General features: G+C 40.5%; 1 protein-coding gene across 1 annotated transcript in view; it reads left to right on the top strand.

The window, feature by feature from the left end:
- The window catches only part of LOC311144522 (polypeptide N-acetylgalactosaminyltransferase 9), a gene marked incomplete at both ends in the record, with an annotated part of 102,060 nt that overhangs the window by 45,563 nt on the left and 36,876 nt on the right, over window positions 1-19,621 (top strand). The window contains one exon of the mRNA XM_084180548.1: window positions 6,222-6,339. Within this exon, the coding sequence (XP_084036674.1) occupies window positions 6,222-6,339 (118 nt within the window). The remainder of the gene's footprint in view (window positions 1-6,221; window positions 6,340-19,621) is intronic.

The raw sequence follows: 19,621 nt of genomic DNA, 5'->3' as shown, positions 1-19,621 counted from the left end.
GTCATTAAATATTGTGTAGGTGGCGGGCAGGTTGAATAAAGAGAAACAATACCTTAAAAAATCCATAAATGTGCCATTATTGTGCAATTTATATAGGCTACATTGAGGTTTTTCTTTAATTATCTTAGGCTATCTGGTATTACTGCATAAGCTTAAACTTTAGGGCTTAACCATACACACGCCAAATAGCCTACACAGCCAATCGTTTGATACGTTTTGTGCGAATGAAATGAACATTGCCAAATGCATAATTTAAAAAAAAATATTGCGCCTCTGGAATAACGGACATTCTGGGGTAATACATACCTAACCAACGTTCTCTAGTAATACTAGTCCCGTGCAAATAGGGCTATAGACTTAATAATAACTCCTGCAGAATTAAGCATTTCTTGCAGTCAAATTATACACCAAATGTAGGCAAAATTTCGACTTGGGAACAGGAGTGGAGAAATATGATTTCCTTCTTTCTGCATCTTGAGAGAATGTAATGCTCAGTTAGATACCATCTGTAGAGGTGCTGTCTTCATCATAAAAGCATCATAAAAGCTGATAGTATTTCAACCACATAAAATATGCATTTTCTATATTTGCGGTTTAGGGTTGTGTGCGGGCCTCAGATTTTCACTGTATCACATAGGCGGTTGTGGATGGGTTTTTAGCAATTGCGGGCGGGTGCAGGTAAACAAACAGCTGACCCCCGCGCCACTATTACATTGGCTATTCACTGCAGTTTACAGCCTAGACTAGAGTTTTGTACTCACTTGAAAACAATAATAACATTCTTCTTTACACTGTGTTGTTGTAGCCTGGGTAGGATACATTTCTTGTCCCTAAAAAACTGAAACATTAACTTTTCCAGCTGCATACCTGGGGACTGGGAGGGAGCGCACTCAGCGCAGCCTTCGAGAGCGCACATAGTGTAGCTACCTATGATTTCCTTATCTGATAAACTTGTTTTCTTTCTGAATAGATTCACTGCAGTATTAAGCCTATCATTGAGCTAATATGCATACGCTTTTATTTAGGCTATAGGTTACATCTCAAGCCTGTCTCTGTTCTGTTGCATAATTAAGCACCTGCGTCTCAACTGCCACGGCTATTCCTTTTATATCTTGTGGAGTCCCAGGAAAAGCCATACTACAAAATCTTGTTGGATACTTAATTCAAACTTTTTTCTTTAGCCTACTAATAGACGATTGGAGGAGAGCTGCACACTTGCTCTTGCTTGCTGAATGTAAAATAGGCTACAGCATTAAGAACGGGCGGGAGTTGGAAAGGAGAACCCCACATTTTCCTATAGTAGGCCTATCTTAACACCGGGATACATCCTGACGAAATACACCATTTGAGTGGCCTGCTAAGGTACCTTGCTTGTTCTTCTAAACTGTCGAGAATAGACCCAAACTGATCTAAATGGTTGCATAATCAGGCCTAGGCTGTAGGCCTATGCAGTTATTTCGGCATGAAACTAAACAGGACGTTTGAGCTGTTATTCAAATTAGCCTACATCACTGCAGTTTACAACCCAAGCCTCTCCGTAACAGGCCATTCCTCTTCTCGTGAAATCCCAGGACAGCTATAGGCAGCAAAAGCTAGAGGACATTTATTTTGATACTTTTTAAAAATACTAAGCCTAATAGCCTATTTGGGGATAGAAGCAGGCTTGTTTTTACTAATTGCTGAATGTAAAACAGGCTTATAGCATAGAAAATGCATTTCGGGGAGGAGAGAAAGTGCATTGGTGTGATCCTGTAGTGTCGAGTCAATGTCGCTAGTTATTGCTGATAAACAAAGGAGTCTGCTCATACTGAACCTTTGATCATAAGGTTTATTCATATCACAAGATTCCAGCATAAGTTTACGGATGTCATGACCACCCGGAGAGCGGCGTCCCAGATTGCAATGGCCGCTCTAACCTCTTCTTCGTTTTTACCCAGTATATATAATCTTCCCAAGATATGGGTGGCTCCCTCTACTGTCCAATCCCCTGTCTACAACACACACTTCCTGTCTGTTGTATGTGGCGTCACACTAAAACAATTCCCTCTGACACTAAAATAAACATCCTCTCAGGTTCCACTTGAAAACATTAACAAAGTCATAATCTTAATACACTACAATCCCTTTTGGCTTTTTATGATAACATTGTTGCACTGATTCATCGCAAATAGTTGCACAGGACATAGCCTAGATGATCACAGTGAAAAAGAAGACCCAAAGGAATTGACAACGATTAGAATTATGGAAATCACTCGCAAACCACTTGAGCAATGAGGCAATGACATGCTGTAAAATATGTGCTGGCTAAGGGCGTTGTTGTGGAATTGCTACATTTTTTAATACAAGTTACTCAATTATTTTTCATTAGGGCTACATGTACATTGAAGTATTATTTGCAGTTGTCACTATGACAATGAACACACCCTAAAAGCACTGAATGGTCTGAACCAGTATCTGTGCGTTAGAGACTTCATGAATGGTCTTGTGTTACCACCTTATTAATAGGCAGTGTGCAGTAGGATGTGTTGATCAGTTGATTGACAGGTGTAGGACTGCAGACCGATCAACTTTCCTGTGGATGCTCACCAATGTTTTATAGTTATGTAGCCTAGTTGATCATTATAGTTATCGTTATAGTTATTGGCTTGGTGGATGGCCCATAACTCTTACACAACACAACTAACGTAACTATCACAACATAACTACTAGTAGGTCTAGCTAACGTTAGTGAACTTGAATGAAATCCATATAAATTACACTTACACTTGTTTACTTGACTTTTATACTCTATAAATTGACTCGTTCAAATTATTTACTCTAGCAAATTTGCCACAGGTGCGCTGCAGTAGGTAAGTAAGGTAGAAGTGGAATCCATCACTTCCATTGTTTGGCTGTGCCCATTGCAACGTTAGAAAATGAGGTGGATAGTCCAGACAAAAATCTGGTTGTTAGTTATTTTGGTCATGTTGCTACAGACACGACCCCAGTCATGAATTACTTTTGCACAGTTGCTATGCAAAAGGACTGGTCATCAGATCTAAACAAAATGGTTGCTATGCAGGCTGGATAACTTGTCTTGTTACTTGCTAGCTAGCTAGGCAACTGCAGCTAACTCAGTCACTCACGTCAAACATTTAACATGGAATGAGGGTACTCTAGCTGGATTTTCGTTTGTTTGAGCTTATTTTCTATTGGCATTTACTTGGATATGTGATTTAGACTGGCTCAGAAAAAGTTGTCTTGTCTCGTCTGGGCACCGTTCACTCTATGTATGGTACTAGCTACAGAGATCGAAATTCAAAAGGGAAACATTGTTTCCGAGGCAGGCAGACAGCGAGGCTTATATTAAACCCGCTGTACCAAACTAAATGCTAGGCTGGAAGCAAGGAGAAAAAATGTGCTAGTTGAGATAAATACAAGAGAGGTTTCGGACAGCAAAATGAACACGATATTCTTATGGAGGCGCAGTGATCATTTTCAGATGGAACCGTTAGCAAGCATAGGTGTGTCTGTGATGAAACGAAATGCAGCTATTTTGCTGTCTTTCCAGCTTCAGTCTGAAGTGATTGTGTTAGCTGTGTAGTTGGCTAGCAAGGGGGGAAGTTAATAGCAACAGTTTTTGTTTGCAACCTACAACCTACAAAGTTCTGGAACTATCAACCAGCCTTACGTAGTTTTGCATTACATGGCAGTCAATACGAATAGAACTAACGACCAGAGAATGCCTAATATTGCACTGGACAACCAGTGTTAGTGAATGTAGCATCACGTTTTGTTGAAAAATGTATATTTTGGGAAAGAATCTTGCTTTTTAATGCTGGTAGCCCATTGTGATATGTCATAACACATGGCCTCTCATGTATTATTGCTTAATTAATATGTTCACGATTAGAGTGTTATACCATAATTCCTAGATCACACAGAAACAGTCATATTTCTCCAGACGTGTTTAGCTGGGCAAGGTCGACAACACGCACTTGGTAAATCAGGTCATAAAGAGATTCAATTAATTATTCATATAACCCCAAATGCTGTGTGTGAACACTGGAGCTGACTGCTGAACTTATGGGCCATTTGTCTTCTTGTTGAGGCATTAAAGCATATTAGCATATGATTGTAATTTCCCACAATGTCAGGAGGCAACCAAGAGCGACAGCAGAGACAAGATGAGACTCAGACTTCCCTCTCTGAGGAACATTTCGAACAGGCTGTTCTGACGACATGGCTATGCTACTTTGCTTATCACTATTTGAATTGCATACAACCAAACTATGCATTGCCAGTTAGACAGACATTTTCTGTCCAAAATGTGCCTTGCATTACAAGTAATGTTAAGCATGGGCTTAAGAATTCTGTGTCAAAAAACAGCAGTAGAATGACTGCAAAAATTGCAGGTGCTGTTTGCTATTTGCAGTCCTGTTATTGACACTTTGCTATGAATGGACAGAGCGCCTCAAGGGGCAGGTAGAGTGTGTCAGCCGTGTGGATCCATATTGGAAATCATTTCTGTACTTGTTTCCTCAAGCTCTCTGCCCATCAACAATAGATGTAGCGTAGGCCTATGGCTATTCAGAGCTGAGACCGATTGCCTTCGCACTCATGTATTTGGGCACGTTCAATATAAAAGCAAACGCGTCTCTTTTATAAACTTTGGCAGGTTACAAAGAGTGGCTGAAAACGTCATAACATAAGAATAGGAGGTGAAAACCCTACAGAGGATGAGAGTGTTTAAGTAGTGTGTACATTGGAAAAGGGAGCTTTTTGCCAGATATCTATAGAGCATTGACTGTGCAGAAAGGAGTGTGGTGACAAATCATTTTTGATGAGAGAATTAGACATGTTTATGTTGTTTTTTGAGTGTGTGTGTGTGTCTTTCTTTCTTCCCCCACATAATAATTTCAAAAAGCACACTCCATGCAGATTATTTTGGGAAAAAGAAACAACATTATTTTGAATATTAACCTAGTATCAATGAAATCATTATAGAGTTCCCTCTTCACCCTTCCTCTCCAATAACCTTCCACTAACTTACTGTAGGCCCAGCCGTAGAGGATTGCACTCTCCACTGTGCATGTTAATGTATGGTGTACTAACTGCAGGCACCATGCTGCAGTAGACAACAGCTACCCACTGATCAGATTGAAAATAAGCTTTTTAACGCTGTGTGCCATCACACAGCATGGACTGCTATATTTTTATATAACGTATGAAATCTTTGTCACAGAGCATTTTAAAGTTCCATGGATAAAGCCAGTAAAAGCATGCCTATGGTGACAATAGTCCGGAAATAAAACGACTTTAGAGATCTTGAGAGTGAGAGCAGGCTGGAGTGGAGTGGAAAAGGGTGGCCCATCCTATCCTCAGGCCACCACAGGCGGCTGTCTCATGGCAGGCCTCCTGTAGCTTAGTTGGTAGAGCATGGCGCTTGCAACGCCAGGGTTGTGGGTTCGATTCCCACGGGGGGCCAGTATGGAAAATGTATGCACTCACTAACTGTAAGTCGCTCTGGATAAGAGCGTCTGCTAAATGACTAAAATGTAATGTGTGTGTGTTCCAAGTGAAAGCTTCCTGCCATTTCTGACAGTGTCATCTATATTTACTAGTGGACATTGTCCCCATCATAGCTTTCCCCTCATACCCCTCAAATGTCCCTAAAGCAATCTTTCTTGAAAAGCTTTATTATAGACTTAGTTATATTGTATTATAAGGATGTCTCTGGAAGTTGGTCCTTTTGAGGTTTTAACAGTGACACCCATGGAGAAATGCATTTCTAAAGACATGCCAAACCCTGAGCCTGTGGTATTTTCACAGAATGTAGATTTATCAAAACCCATTCATGTCTGAGTGCACTTGTACCTCACATGTAGATGTACAATTAAGAGAAAACAATGGTGTCCTCTTATTTTTTTTTATAGCAACACATTTAAAATGCATTGTTATTCAAGTGTTTTCCAAGGTTAATTCTGCGTAGATTTGGAAATTAAATCAATTCAAGTCAATCGTGTATCGGCCTGCAATGTAGCCCGGGGTGCAAACTGCCTTGTGTGCAGTAGTTATAAACATTATTATGAATCCTGTTGTTTTAGTAAAGGCTCTAATCAACAGAATGCACTGTGGGTATATAAAGGTTTGTCACTGAAGCTAATCAAGACAATGACATGGGAATGAACACAGTTTTTGAAAGCCTCTCCCCCTCTCTCCCTCTTTCTCTTTTCATCTAGGACGCCAGCTATGATCGGCTGCTCCTTTGTGGTGGACAGAGAATACTTTGGCGAGATCGGCCTCCTTGATCCTGGCATGGAAGTCTATGGGGGCGAGAACATTGAGCTTGGCATGCGGGTGAGTACAACAACACTGATTCATTCTGCTTATCAAATACATCCACATGCCTTTACTAGACTCAAATGGAGACCTTTATTTTTGAGAAGTTACAACATGAAGGTATTACATCATAACCACACAAAAAAGTAGTTAGAAATGCCATTAGAAAAGTTGGGGTTGTTAATGAGCCTATTCAGCTAAAGCTAGTGGGTTTGGGTTCTGATTGCCGGGTGGAAAGGAAAGGCTAGTGTGCTGGAACACAATAGCAGTAATTACAAATCCAATATTAGGTACAGTAGCGCAGGCTCACTTAGAAGTTACTGGTGAAATGATTTATGAAATATATTTTCCTGTCTTTGGAATGGCTCACGATTAAGTTTCCTTATTTTTTGTAGCTTAAGGGTTATAGCTTAAGATTGAATAGCCAGAGGCGTCAACAGAGAGATGTTTAAACTCTGCAAAGTTAGAAAGTTAAGGGAAAACCCTTAATGCAAATAAATATTCAGTCAACCCAAAGGCCTTAAAGCCCTATACTGAAAATGTAAATATCTTTGCAGCTGATTTGAGTTGAATTTAACGCATCATGTGAGCGGAGGCTTGGTTGAAGAATTGCTATCATTTAAATTCAGAAAATGTTTCTCCTCAGCCAAGTGGAAGCACTCTGAATCTAAACTCACTCTGTTCTTATTGGAATGAGAAATGCTTGAAAGATCCTTCTTCATTTAATATCATCACTACCATTTCAGAATCTTCAGAATGCTTGAATGGTGCTTCAGAAGGGTTTCTTTTTTTTGAAAACTAACTCCAGAGGATAGATCTTGGTTGGTTTATTGATAACTCAACCCCTCAGACGAACCTGAAGGGACTGTTATAGTAGCTGATGACCGTCTCAGAGTCCTCATCATTCCAAGTGGACTAGCATGACATCAATAGCAAGGTTTCCCCTCCTGAATAGTAAGAGGTATGCAGACAATCATATTTTCTCCCTGTCTCATTATGCAGTATATGTTTGTTTCAGGTTCATTTCCAGTGAACAGTCACATTCCTCATTGCTCCTAATGGTTATTTCAGTGTTCAGTATGCCATCCCCGAATTTCAGTCTTCAAGGTTAACTCTGTGGTGTTATTCACCCGACCTGCCTTTAGGCAGCAAACCATGCCACTGAGTAGTGGGCTCATAGGGTAGGAGATTCATTCAGATATGGCCACTAAGTAGAGTGTTATAACAAACCCACTGGAGTGTGTGTTCAATACTGATGTACTCCACTTTCTCATTCTGCTCAGTTGGATGACTTGCATCAGGTCTGACATTTGCACTGTGCTTACATAAAGTAATTACACTCTCCTTGATTCATGCAATAATAACTTAACACCAATGTCAGAAACATCGGCATAACAGTCGCTCTTTGTCTTTCACCATAACACCTAGAGTCTTTTTTCTTAAACACTTTTCTTCTGTAGTTCTGTCATTGTGTGAGGAAAATGAAACTTTTCAGCTAATATACAGTGCCTTTGGAAAGTATTCAGACCCCTTGACGTGTTTCACATTTTGATATGTTACAGCCTTATTCTAAAATGGATTTAAAAAATAATAATTCTGCGTTCTACACACAATACCACGTAATGACAAAGCGAAAACAGGTTTTTAGAAATGTTTGCAAATTTCTTTTAAAAAACAAACAGAAAAACCTTATTTACATAAGTATTCAGACCCTTTGCTATGAGACTCGACATTGAGCTCATGTGCATCCTGTTTCCATTGATTATCCTTGAGATGTTTCTACAACTTGATTGGAGTCCACCTGTGGTAAATTCAATTGATTGGACATGATTTGGAAAGGCACACACCTGTCTATATAAGGTCCCACAGTTGACAATGCGTGTCAGAGCAAAAACCAAGCCTTGAGGTCGAAGGAATTGTCCGTAGAGCTCAGAGACAGGATTGTGTCGAGGCACAGATCTGGGGAAGGGTACCAAAACATTTCTGCAGCATTGAAGGTCCCCAAGAAGACAGTGGCCTCCATCATTCTTAAATAGAAGAAGTTTGGAACCACCAAGATTCTTCCTATAGGTGGCCGACCGGCCAAACTGAGCAATCGGGGGAGAAGGGCCTTGGTCAGGGAGGTGACCAAGGACCCGATGGTCAATCTGACAGAGCTCCAGAGTTCCTCTGTGGAGATGGGAGAACCTTCCAGAAGGACAACCATCTCTGCAGCACTCCACCAATCAGGCCTTTATGGTAGAGTGGCCTGACAGAAGCCACTCCACAGTAAAAGGCACATGACAGCCCACTTGGAGTTTGCCAAAAGGCACCTAAAGACTCTCAGACCATGAGAAACAAGATTCTCTCGTCTGATGAAACCAAGATTGAAATCTTTGGCCTGAATGCCAAGCGTCACGTCTGGAGGAAACCTGGCACCATCCCTAAGGTGAAGCATAGTGGTGGCAGCATCATGCTGTGGAGATGTTTTTCAGTGGCAGGGACTGGGAGACTAGTCAGGATCGAGGCAAAGATGAATGGAACAAAGTACATAGAGATCCTTGATGAAAACCTGCTCCAGAGTGCTCAGGACCTCAGACTGGGGTGAAGGTTCACCTTCCAACAGGACAACGACCCTAAGCACACAGCCAAGACAAAGCAGGAGTGGCTTCGGGACAAGTCTCTGAATGTCCTTGAGTGGCCCACCCAGAGCCCGGACTTGAACCTGATCGAACATCTCTGGAGAGACCTGAAAATAGCTGTGCAGCGACGCTCCCCATCCAACCTGACAGAGCTTGAGAGGCTCTGCAGAGAGGAATGGGAGAAACTCCCAAAATACAGGTGTGCCAAGCTTGTAGCGTCATACCCAAGAAGACTCAAGGCTGTAATCGCTTCCAATACTTATCTAAATGTGATATTTCCATTCCATTTGCAAAAATTTCTAAAAACGTGTTTTTGCTTTGTCATTATGGTGTATTGTGTGTAGATTGATGAGGGGGAAAAAACAATTCAATGAATTTTAGAATAAGGCTGTAACGTGACAAAATGTGGAAAAAGTCAAGGGGTCTGAATGCTTTCCGAATGCACTGTACCTGCATGTATATAAATGGCTGAATAACAGTAAGCTTTGCTTCACCGCCATACATATTGTACAGCTTCTAATGGAATGGAGATCGGCTTCTCTGTTGCAGGGAGCAATTATGTCTCTGAGGCCGTCTCATTGAAAGCTGGAGAGTGAGAGTGAGTGAGTGAGTGAGTGAGTGAGAGTGAGTGAGTGAGTGAGTGAATGAGTGAGTGAGTGAGTGAGTGAGTGAGTGAGTGAGTGAGTGAGTGAGTGAGTGAGTGAGTGAGTGAGTGAGTGAGTGAGTGAGTGAGTGAGTGAGGGGGTGAGAGTAGGTGAGTGAATGAATGTGTGAGAGTGAGAGAGTGAGAAGCTGGGTTGACAGGCTTCAGTGGTCTTTTGTGTGATTGTGGAGATATTGGGTAAGCAGTAGCTGAATAAAACAAGGGCATTGGAGGGAATCAAGATCAGAAGTGTAAGATCTTGTTGGGTTTTTTCCAGGTACGGTATAGAGATGTATTTACACAAGAGAGAAGAGGCGGAAAAGACAGATACAAGAGAGGTAGTCAATGTGTAAAAACAATAAGATACATTGACGTTAAAGTAAATGTGTCAGTACATAGCCAGGGGTATGGGTTTCAAATTAGACTCATTTATATGTCACAGTGTAATATTTTATTGGAAGAGCTGCAATGGCATCGATAATCAACATCATTAATATCATGGCTACATTGCCTAAATTGTACACATACTGAGATAGATGGGCAAACTGTTTCTTGATAACACAGTTTGCCCATCTATCTCAGTATGTGTACAATTTAGGTAATGTAGCCATGATATTAATGATGTTGATTATCGATGCCATTGCAGCTCTTCCAATAAAATATTAGTTTTAAAGTAGTTTATTTTTGCTGCAGTTCACTATGACTTATAAATTAGTCTAATTTGAAACCCATTCCCAGGTGTCAGAAATGAAAATATTGCTTACCATGAGGCTGAGTTTGCGAAGAGAAAACAAAGTCAAGAAGGAATAGAAATTATGAATTCTGCCAGAGGTGTCAATAAACATTTATTGCGTCATGCATTTTCCATCTCTCACTTACTGTTTGCTGATAAAGCATCTCATGAGACCACAACATCGCCCTTCAAGTCCCCTCAGGCATATGTAGCAACAGTATACATACATATATACATACAGTACCAGTCAAAGGTTTGAACACACCTACTCATTCAAAGGTTTTTCTTTATTTTTACTATTTTTTACATTGTAGAATAATAGTGAAGACATCAAAACTATGAAATAACACATAATAAAATAAATAAATAAATAAATAAATAAAATAAATGTAGTAACCAAAAAAGTGTTAAACAAATCCAAATATATGTTATATTCGAGATTCTTCAAATAGCCACCCTTTGCCTTTATGACACTCTTGGCATTCTCTCAACCAGCTTCACCTGGAATGCTTTTCTTGAAGGAGTTCCCACATATACTGAGCACTTGTTGGCTGCTTATCCTTCACTCTGCTGTCCGACTCATCCCAAACCATCTAAATTGGGTTGAGGGCGGGGGATTGTGGAGGCCAGGTCATCTGATGCAGCACTCCATCACTCTCCTTCTTGGTAAAATAGCCCTTACACAGCCTGGAGGTGTGTTGGGTCATTGTCCTGTTGAAAACAAATGATAGTCCCACTAAGCCCAAACCAGATGGGATGGCGTATCGCTGCAGAATGCTGTGGTAGCCATGCTGGTTAAGTGTGCCTTGAATTATAAATAAATCACAGACAGTGTCACCAGCAAAGCACCCCCACACCATAACACCTCCTCCTCCATGCTTTACGGTGGGAACTACACATGCGGAGATCATCCGTTCACCCACACTGCGTCTCACAAAGACGGTTGGAACAAAAAATCTCCAATTTGGACTCCAGACCAAAGGGCAAATTTCCACCAGTCTGATGTCCATTGCTCATGTTTCTTGGCCCAAGCAGGTCTCTTCTTCTTCTTGGTGTCCTTTAGTAGTGGTTTCTTTGCAGCAATTCGACCATGAAGGCCTGCTTCACACAGTCTCCTCTGAACAGTTGATGTTGAGATGTGTCTGTTACTTGAACTCTGTGAAGCATTTATTTGGGCTGCAATTTCTGAGGCTGGTAACTCTAATGAACTTATCCTCTGCAGCAGAGGTAACTCTGGGTCTTCCATTCCTGTGGCGGTCCTCATGAGAGCCAGTTTCATCAAAGCACTTGATGGTTTTTGTGGCTGCACTTGAATAAACTTTCAAAGTTCTTGAAATGTTCCGTATTGACTGACCTTCATGTCTTAAAGTAATGATGGACTGTCATTTCTCTTTACATATTTGAGCTGTTCTTGCCATAATATGGACTTGGTCTTTTACCAAATAGGGCTATTTTCTGTATATCCCCCCTACCTTGTCACAACACAACTGATTGGCTCAAACGCATTAAGAAGGAAAGAAATTCCACAAATTAACTTTTAAGAAGGCACACCTGTTAATTGAAATGCATTCCAGGTGACTACCTCATGAAGCTGGTTGAGAGAATGCCAAGAGTGTGCAAAGCTGTCATCAAGGCAAAGGGTGGCTATTTGAAGAATCTCAAATATAAAATATATTTTGATTTGTTTAACACTTTTTTGGCTACTACATGATTCCATATGTGTTATTTCATAGTTTTGATGTCTTCACTATTATTCTACAATGTAAAAAATTTTAAAAATAAAGAAAAACCCTTGAATGAGTAGGTGTGTCCAAACTTTTGACTGGTAGTGTATATACATACATAAAATATATCTAGGGGTCAAGAGTGACACTGCACATGTTTGTAAAGGGTTTGTAAAGAGTTAAATGTAGTATAAAGACCTACTTATGAGTTGTAGATACAAATCAAATATGTCATTCTGTAAGACATTTGTAAGTATGTTACATTAGAAATAAATAATAAACTTGTCACGCCCTGGCTCTGGGGACTCTTAAATGTTGAGCCAGGGTGTGTAGTGTCTATGTTTTGTTTTCTATGTGTTTCTTTCTAGATCGTTTATTTCTATGTTGGCCAGGGTGGTTCCCAATTAGAGACAGCTGTGGCTCGTTGTCTCTGATTGGGAACCATACTTAGGCAGCCTGTTTTGCACTTGTCATTTGTGGGATCTTGTTCCGGAGAGGTTTGTGTTTGTTAACCTTAGGACTTCACGTATCGTTTTGTTGTTTTGTGTTATTATGTAAGTACTCATTAAAAGATGTACGCATATCACGCTGCGCCTTGGTCCGTTGCTTACGACGACCGTGACAAAACGGACATTCTTTATTGGTTAGTTCCCACCAAAATCGTCTTATCAGTATATAGGTACTATGGGTTCTGCAGGGTTTTCTTCAAGAATTCAGGTTTTACTCAGCCCCAATTTAACTGAACTCATCTGTGAGTGATCCCACCAGAGCACTTCTCTTGGGACAATCAAATGAAAACCAACCCAAGCCTTTTTCGCATGGATTTAACAAAAAAACTTTACGATCATTTCCTGAAGCCCCTCTACCGTATCCACACTGGCTCTGGTTCATCCCTGGCATATGGTCATAATCTCACTTCAGTTTGAGAGGGAATTTGCTTAATTAAAACTCCAGAAACATCAACACAAAGTTGGAGAGGAGACGGACATCGCTCAACTCATCCTCTCCTATCCAAAAGATAGGATACACTCCTGCCTCTTCACTTTCAGGGTTTGTTGTTTGGCAGGATATTTTCACGTACTTGAGAGTAGACAAGGGAATCCACACAGACCTTTAACTAAGACTGTGTTCTTTTTTTTCAGTTGAACACATTGGAGTGAGGTTGTGTCTTGAAACTTCAAACATTTCTGTAGTTAAAGAAAACCAGACAAAGATTGGGACTGTATTGAACCTGGGTAATGCCAAAGCTTTCAAGTAAAACACTCACTACTTTGAATTGTTGTTTTCAGATGCTGTGGCTAGTTTGTCCACTGTTTGTTCCTTTTACAACAAATGTTCCTTTTATGCTTGGGAGACTGACCCTCTGCGAAATTGATTGTTAGAGGATAGTTCCTTTTATCAAAAACACAAGTCATTTTGCAATGGTGGTGTTGGTACAGAGTTGTTAGCTACACATTTCAAGATGTCCTCACACTACACTTACCACAGTTCATGTTGACCACAGAATGAAATAGTGTTATATCTCTATTATGTTGACATAATCACAATAGAGTTGATACTGGGAAGAGCGTACACAATCATTATATCGAAGAGGAGAGAACATCTCTTTGTAGTGGTGTTTGCTTTGCTTTGCTTTCCTCCGTATCCCCACATCCACAGCAAAGAGAGAAAGAGTCACCTTGAAAAGGGCAGCCCTGTCATTATGAGCCCACATTAAGCCTCAGCCATCTGTGGTCACCAGCCATTCCAGTTCCAGCTAAATCACCCTGAGGCCCACGTCCATCAGGCAGCAAATGACAAATGGCTGACCATATGTGGGCCCACTAAAACAAACAGACCATAAAAAAAAAGACTGATTTGAGCCACTAACTGAGGGGATTTTATCATTTGGCTATACTACGTCATGGTTTGAAGGTAGACATGATGAGCCATGGGAGAAGATGGAGATAGATGATGAGAAATATTTACATTAGTGTGAGAGATCACTACAACAGGAGACCTGATCTGTGTCATATATAGAAAATATCGACTACAGATATACAGATATACTGTATCTCTTCCTCTCCTACACTGGCTCATCTCCCCATTATATGAATGATTAATTCTCACATAATAGTCCTTTAACTGAGAGGACATGGGAGGAAAGATCAGTTTTTCATCAATAGACACAGTGCAAAGGTAGCAATGGGGGAGACCATCCCATATTGATCAAGCATTTGTCTTTTTCAATACATGCATTATTTAGAGGGCCTGAATCAATCTGCTAGGGCTTAATGGACAGAGGTATATACTCTATGCTTCATTACTGTAGGTTTTGCCTCTCTACCAGTTGTCACAGGAGGGAGGACGGAGAGGAGAATAGGAACTACAGTGAAATATAGCTTTCTTATTCTTATAATACCATATAGGGATTATTTTAATGCTCCATTCATTCAATGGTTTGAGTTTACAAAATGAGGCTATCCCAGTTCTCAAAGTTAATATTGAAGTAAATACACTATAGATATGGGCAGCCTTTGTGTACTCTATGTCAAAGTGATTAACGATGACATTACATGTATTTACCTAAGCAGTAGTTTTGATGCAAAGTTGTTTTAATGCGCTGTATCATTTAAAACCAGATGGCATTAAAACATGTTTAGAATTTGCATTGTAGTGTCTGTGGGCAAAGATAATTGGACTGGGTTTATATTGTTTTATAGGGTATAGTGCTGTACCAGTAATCTGCCAGTAATTTATGCTGAAACAGGTTGCGTTTTGAAAAGCAAACTTATCCCTTAACAACAGCCCATGCAGCTTATTTTCAAGTCTTTAAAATTCCTGAATCCCACAGCCTTTTGGAGATTGCCATGGTTATGTGGGTCTCAGAAACACATTGTAACACTCGACAGACAGACAGACAGAAAGACAGAGAGTTTGACTAGCTCTACCCATTCAGGGCCAGAGAGAGTAGCAATAAGGCTGCTTATCAGTGCACCTATTATCACGAGTCATAAACTTCCTTAGAGGCCTCTTTCAAGTGGGACTGCACTTGCACCTATCTTTAAACACACATTGACGAGGCAATTACGATCCTTTAAGACGTATTGTTCATTTCATAACCCTCTGTTTTCAGAAACTATTATGCCCCGAAAAAGTTAAGCTTATTAGCCACCCAACTCTGTCTGAAGTCACCATACTTACTAACTTAACTTTACTAACTTAACTTAAGTTTAATTGGATGGTGTTTGATGGTGTTAGATAGATGTTTGATGTGTTTGACAAGATATAAATTATTTTGACAGCTAATCTACTGTAACACAAAACACGGAGGAATGCGCGGGTATTCCAGACATTTCACAAACAAACTCACTTCAATGAAGGGGGACTGCCGAGGAGAAGCAGGGGATTCAATTGCTTTGCACGTTTTGACAGTAGAGTTGAAAGAGCTGCATCACATCACTGAGACGTCCTGGTCTGAACTATACATTTTGTGTATGCAGAGAGAGAGAGAGAGAAAGAGTGCATGGAACCTTCAGTTCATTCTGCTTTGAAACCTCACTCATCTCATAGGACGATCGGTGGGAGGGGCGGGGTAGACATACACTACCTTTGCATTGCAACACATTATGATGATGCTGCCTGGTATTCTAATCATTCTCAAGAGCTTAAACGATGGTCTGACTAATTCTGATTCTGTTAACCATGGTGTTGCATGAGTGTAACATAAATGCTGACAAAAACACCAGTGGGGGGTGTAGGCCTAATGAATTATGCTCAAACCAAGGTGTAGCACTCATTATTTATTAGTATGGCCCTATCTGTCTGTTATAGAGGAAAGTTTTAATTATTCTACTATTCATACTGAACATTTGAGGGAAAGATTTTATGTTACCATGCTTTTTGTGTTCTTCATATCCGCATACTGAATCAATTAATGTACGGTATATGTGATTTGCATGGAGGAGTGATTACATCAGTGCTTTGAATGCTAGGTGTCCACACTGCACGGTGGGGTTCTCAAATTGAATTAATCTTCAAAGTCACACTGTCTGTCAGAAAAACGTACAAGAAACGGATGTGAGGGATATTTATTTTTCTTTACAAAGCAAAACAGCTTCATGGGAGAAGATATTACTTTGTGGTCAGGATTTCCTGCTATGTCTTTGAAATGGGCAAATCTTTCAGATATTATCTTAAAAGGAGGAGATCTCTCCTGGGTACAGAGGGTCTAGAAGCCAGTGAGAAGCATTTCAGTTAAGACCAGAGACAGAGACACAAATTCCTAAGACACAACTGAGCACACACACAGCTTATTACGTCAAGTGGTAAAACAAGCCCACAAATGCAAGTCTGTCTTTCTTCTTATAATTGTGAATATTTCCGCTCTGTGTTGTAGTGTACATATCTTTAAGGCTCCGACAGTAAAGCTGTTGAGGGATTCACCAAGCTTTGTTTAAAAGCGATAAGATATCCCAATCCCCTTTAATCCTCCCTCATCCATTTGTTGCTTCACTCTAACTTAACGCAACATTTTTCACAGAATTGCAGCTCCGTGGCAGAAATGGAAATGAGGACATTTGGGGCAGCCATTGTGTCTCCCTCCCAACGATGAGTCAGGAAGCACTGGTGGCTCGTTGCTAGTCCCCTTCTGTGTCATGAAGTAAAACTGGGTTAAATCTATAATAATTAGTTTAATTTACATTGGTTTCATTGGTTTCACAAGATTATTCCAAAAAGTGTAGGTATTGTTGTAGTTGGGACTGTATATTACAAGGCATAAAGGGTTTAGGAGCCGCTGTGTTAGAGAAACTTGACTGTTACCAGACCTTTGAATATGCTAATTGGATAAATGTACTGTATGTGCGATAGGGGAGATCTGTATAGACTTTTTAATGTCTCAAGTGCTATAACTCAGAAATGTCAATTATGTGATTTGTGTGATTGTCAATGGGAGAAGGCCATTAGCTAAGCATAAGGTATAGATTTTCATAACCGTATGGTTGATGGCAAACCTCCCTGTGTGGAACATAGACACATACAGTGGTATATACCCACATTTATAAAGTATGTATAAATTGTTACCAATTTCAAAAGGTGTGCAATTTGCAAAGAGGGGCATTTTACTGTACATTTACTGTTGACTGTCAGTGAAGTAGTTATGGAGAATGTATGTTTTCTTTTGGTTATAAACTCCAACATGGAGTGTATAGTAACCAGAGGTCTCCTGGGGTCATGCCTGGGTCCATTGCCCTTGTCTCAGTCATCCATGATTACAATATGACTAGTAAATATCACCCCCCAGGCAGCTTCTACAGTCACTGGAAAGGACCGACACGGCTCGGTACAGTAGTTACTAATACTGGACAATTTTAAACACTGTCTGTCAAATCAGTCAGCTGCCTGTCAAGTAAGATGAGGCAGAAAATTAAGTCTGCAGGACCTCAGCCAACCTTCTGAAGATCTCAGACTGACTGACACCGTGGCTACACCGGCCACATGCATGCGTGCGCATTTGCATGTTGATTTTGGCGATCCCCACCAGACGCGATCATGACACGCAGGTTAAAATACTAAAACCAACCGTGAACCAACTGTATACATTGTGGGACAGGTCGAAACACACATGAAATATTAATGTACATTAAGCTAGATAGCTGTTGCTAGCAGTTTGTCCTGGGAGACATTGGGTTGTTATTTTACCTGATCATGCATATGGTCCCCTTTCTAGCTGGCTCTTTGTAGTGTGTTTCTTTACTACGCGATTAATCCACAGATAAAAAGGGAAACCTAAGCTGTGTTCGAATACCCATACTAACAAACTGTATACTACATACTTAATGAGTATATACTACATACTAGATACTATTAGTTCATTTTAGTATACTGTAAACGAACGGTGTCCTTTCAGTTGAGTGTACTAGCGCTTCGCCTGTCTACCGGAAGTTGATGCTGTTGATATGCAACTTCTTGCTAGCTTGTTAGCATAGCTAAAAAAAAAGGATATGTGTATATATATATGTGGATGTATGTATATGTAGGTATGTATGTATGTATGTGTGTATATGTGTATATGTATATGTATGTATATATGTGTATATGTGTATATATGTATATGTACAGTGGGGGAAAAAAGTATTTAGTCAGCCACCAATTGTACAAGTTCTCCCACTTAAAAAGATGAGAGAGGCCTGTAATTTTCATCATAGGTACACGTCAACTATGACAGACAAAATGAGATTTTTTTCCCAGAAAATCACATTGTAGGATTTTTTATGAATTTATTTGCAAATTATGGTGGAAAATAAGTATTTGGTCAATAACAAAAGTTTCTCAATACATTGTTATATACCCTTTGTTGGCAATGACACAGGTCAAACGTTTTCTGTAAGTCTTCACAAGGTTTTCACACACTGTTGCTGGTGTTTTGGCCCATTCCTCCATGCAGATCTCCTCTAGAGCAGTGATGTTTTGGGGCTGTCGCTGGGCAACACGGACTTTCAACTCCCTCCAAAGATTTTCTATGGGGTTGAGATCTGGAGACTGGCTAGGCCACTCCAGGACCTTGAAATGCTTCTTACGAAGCCACTCCTTCGTTGCCCGGGCGGTGTGTTTGGGATCATTGTCATGCTGAAAGACCCAGCCACGTTTCATCTTCAATGCCCTTGCTGATGGAAGGAGGTTTTCACTCAAAATCTCACGATACATGGCCCCATTCATTCTTTCCTTTACACGGATCAGTCGTTCTGGTCCCTTTGCAGAAAAACAGCCCCAAAGCATGATGTTTCCACCCCCATGCTTCACAGTAGGTATGGTGTTCTTTGGATGCAACTCAGCATTCTTTGTCCTCCAAACACGACGAGTTGAGTTTCATCTGACTATATGACATTCTCCCAATCCTCTTCTGGATCATCCAAATGCACTCTAGCAAACTTCAGACGGGCCTGGACATGTACTGGCTTAAGCAGGGGGACACGTCTGGCACTGCAGGATTTGAGTCCCTGGCAGCGTAGTGTGTTACTGATGGTAGGCTTTGTTACTTTGGTCCCAGCTCTCTGCAGGTCATTCACTAGGTCCCCCCGTGTGGTTCTGGGATTTTTGCTCACCGTTCTTGTGATCATTTTGACCCCACGGGGTGAGATCTTGCGTGGAGCCCCAGATCGAGGGAGATTATCAGTGGTCTTGTATGTCTTCCATTTCCTAATAATTGCTCCCACAGTTGATTTCTTCAAACCAAGCTGCTTACCTATTGCAGATTCAGTCTTCCCAGCCTGATGCAGGTCTACAATTTTGTTTCTGGTGTCCTTTGACAGCTCTTTGGTCTTGGCCATAGTGGAGTTTGGAGTGTGACTGTTTGAGGTTGTGGACAGGTGTCTTTTATACTGATAACAAGTTCAAACAGGTGCCATTAATACAGGTAACGAGTGGAGGACAGAGGAGCCTCTTAAAGAAGAAGTTACAGGTTTGTGAGAGCCAGAAATCTTGCTTGTTTGTAGGTGACCAAATACTTATTTTCCACCATAATTTGCAAATAAATTCATAAAAAATCCAACAATGTGATTTTCTGGATTTCTTTTTCTCATTTTGTCCATCATAGTTG

Source organism: Coregonus lavaretus (assembly GCF_964263955.1).
Source record: "Coregonus lavaretus genome assembly, chromosome: 17".
Classification (NCBI taxonomy): Eukaryota; Metazoa; Chordata; class Actinopteri; order Salmoniformes; family Salmonidae; genus Coregonus; species Coregonus lavaretus.
The sequence above is the reverse complement of the archived record's forward strand: the minus strand, read 5'-3'. Positions and strand labels throughout refer to the sequence as shown.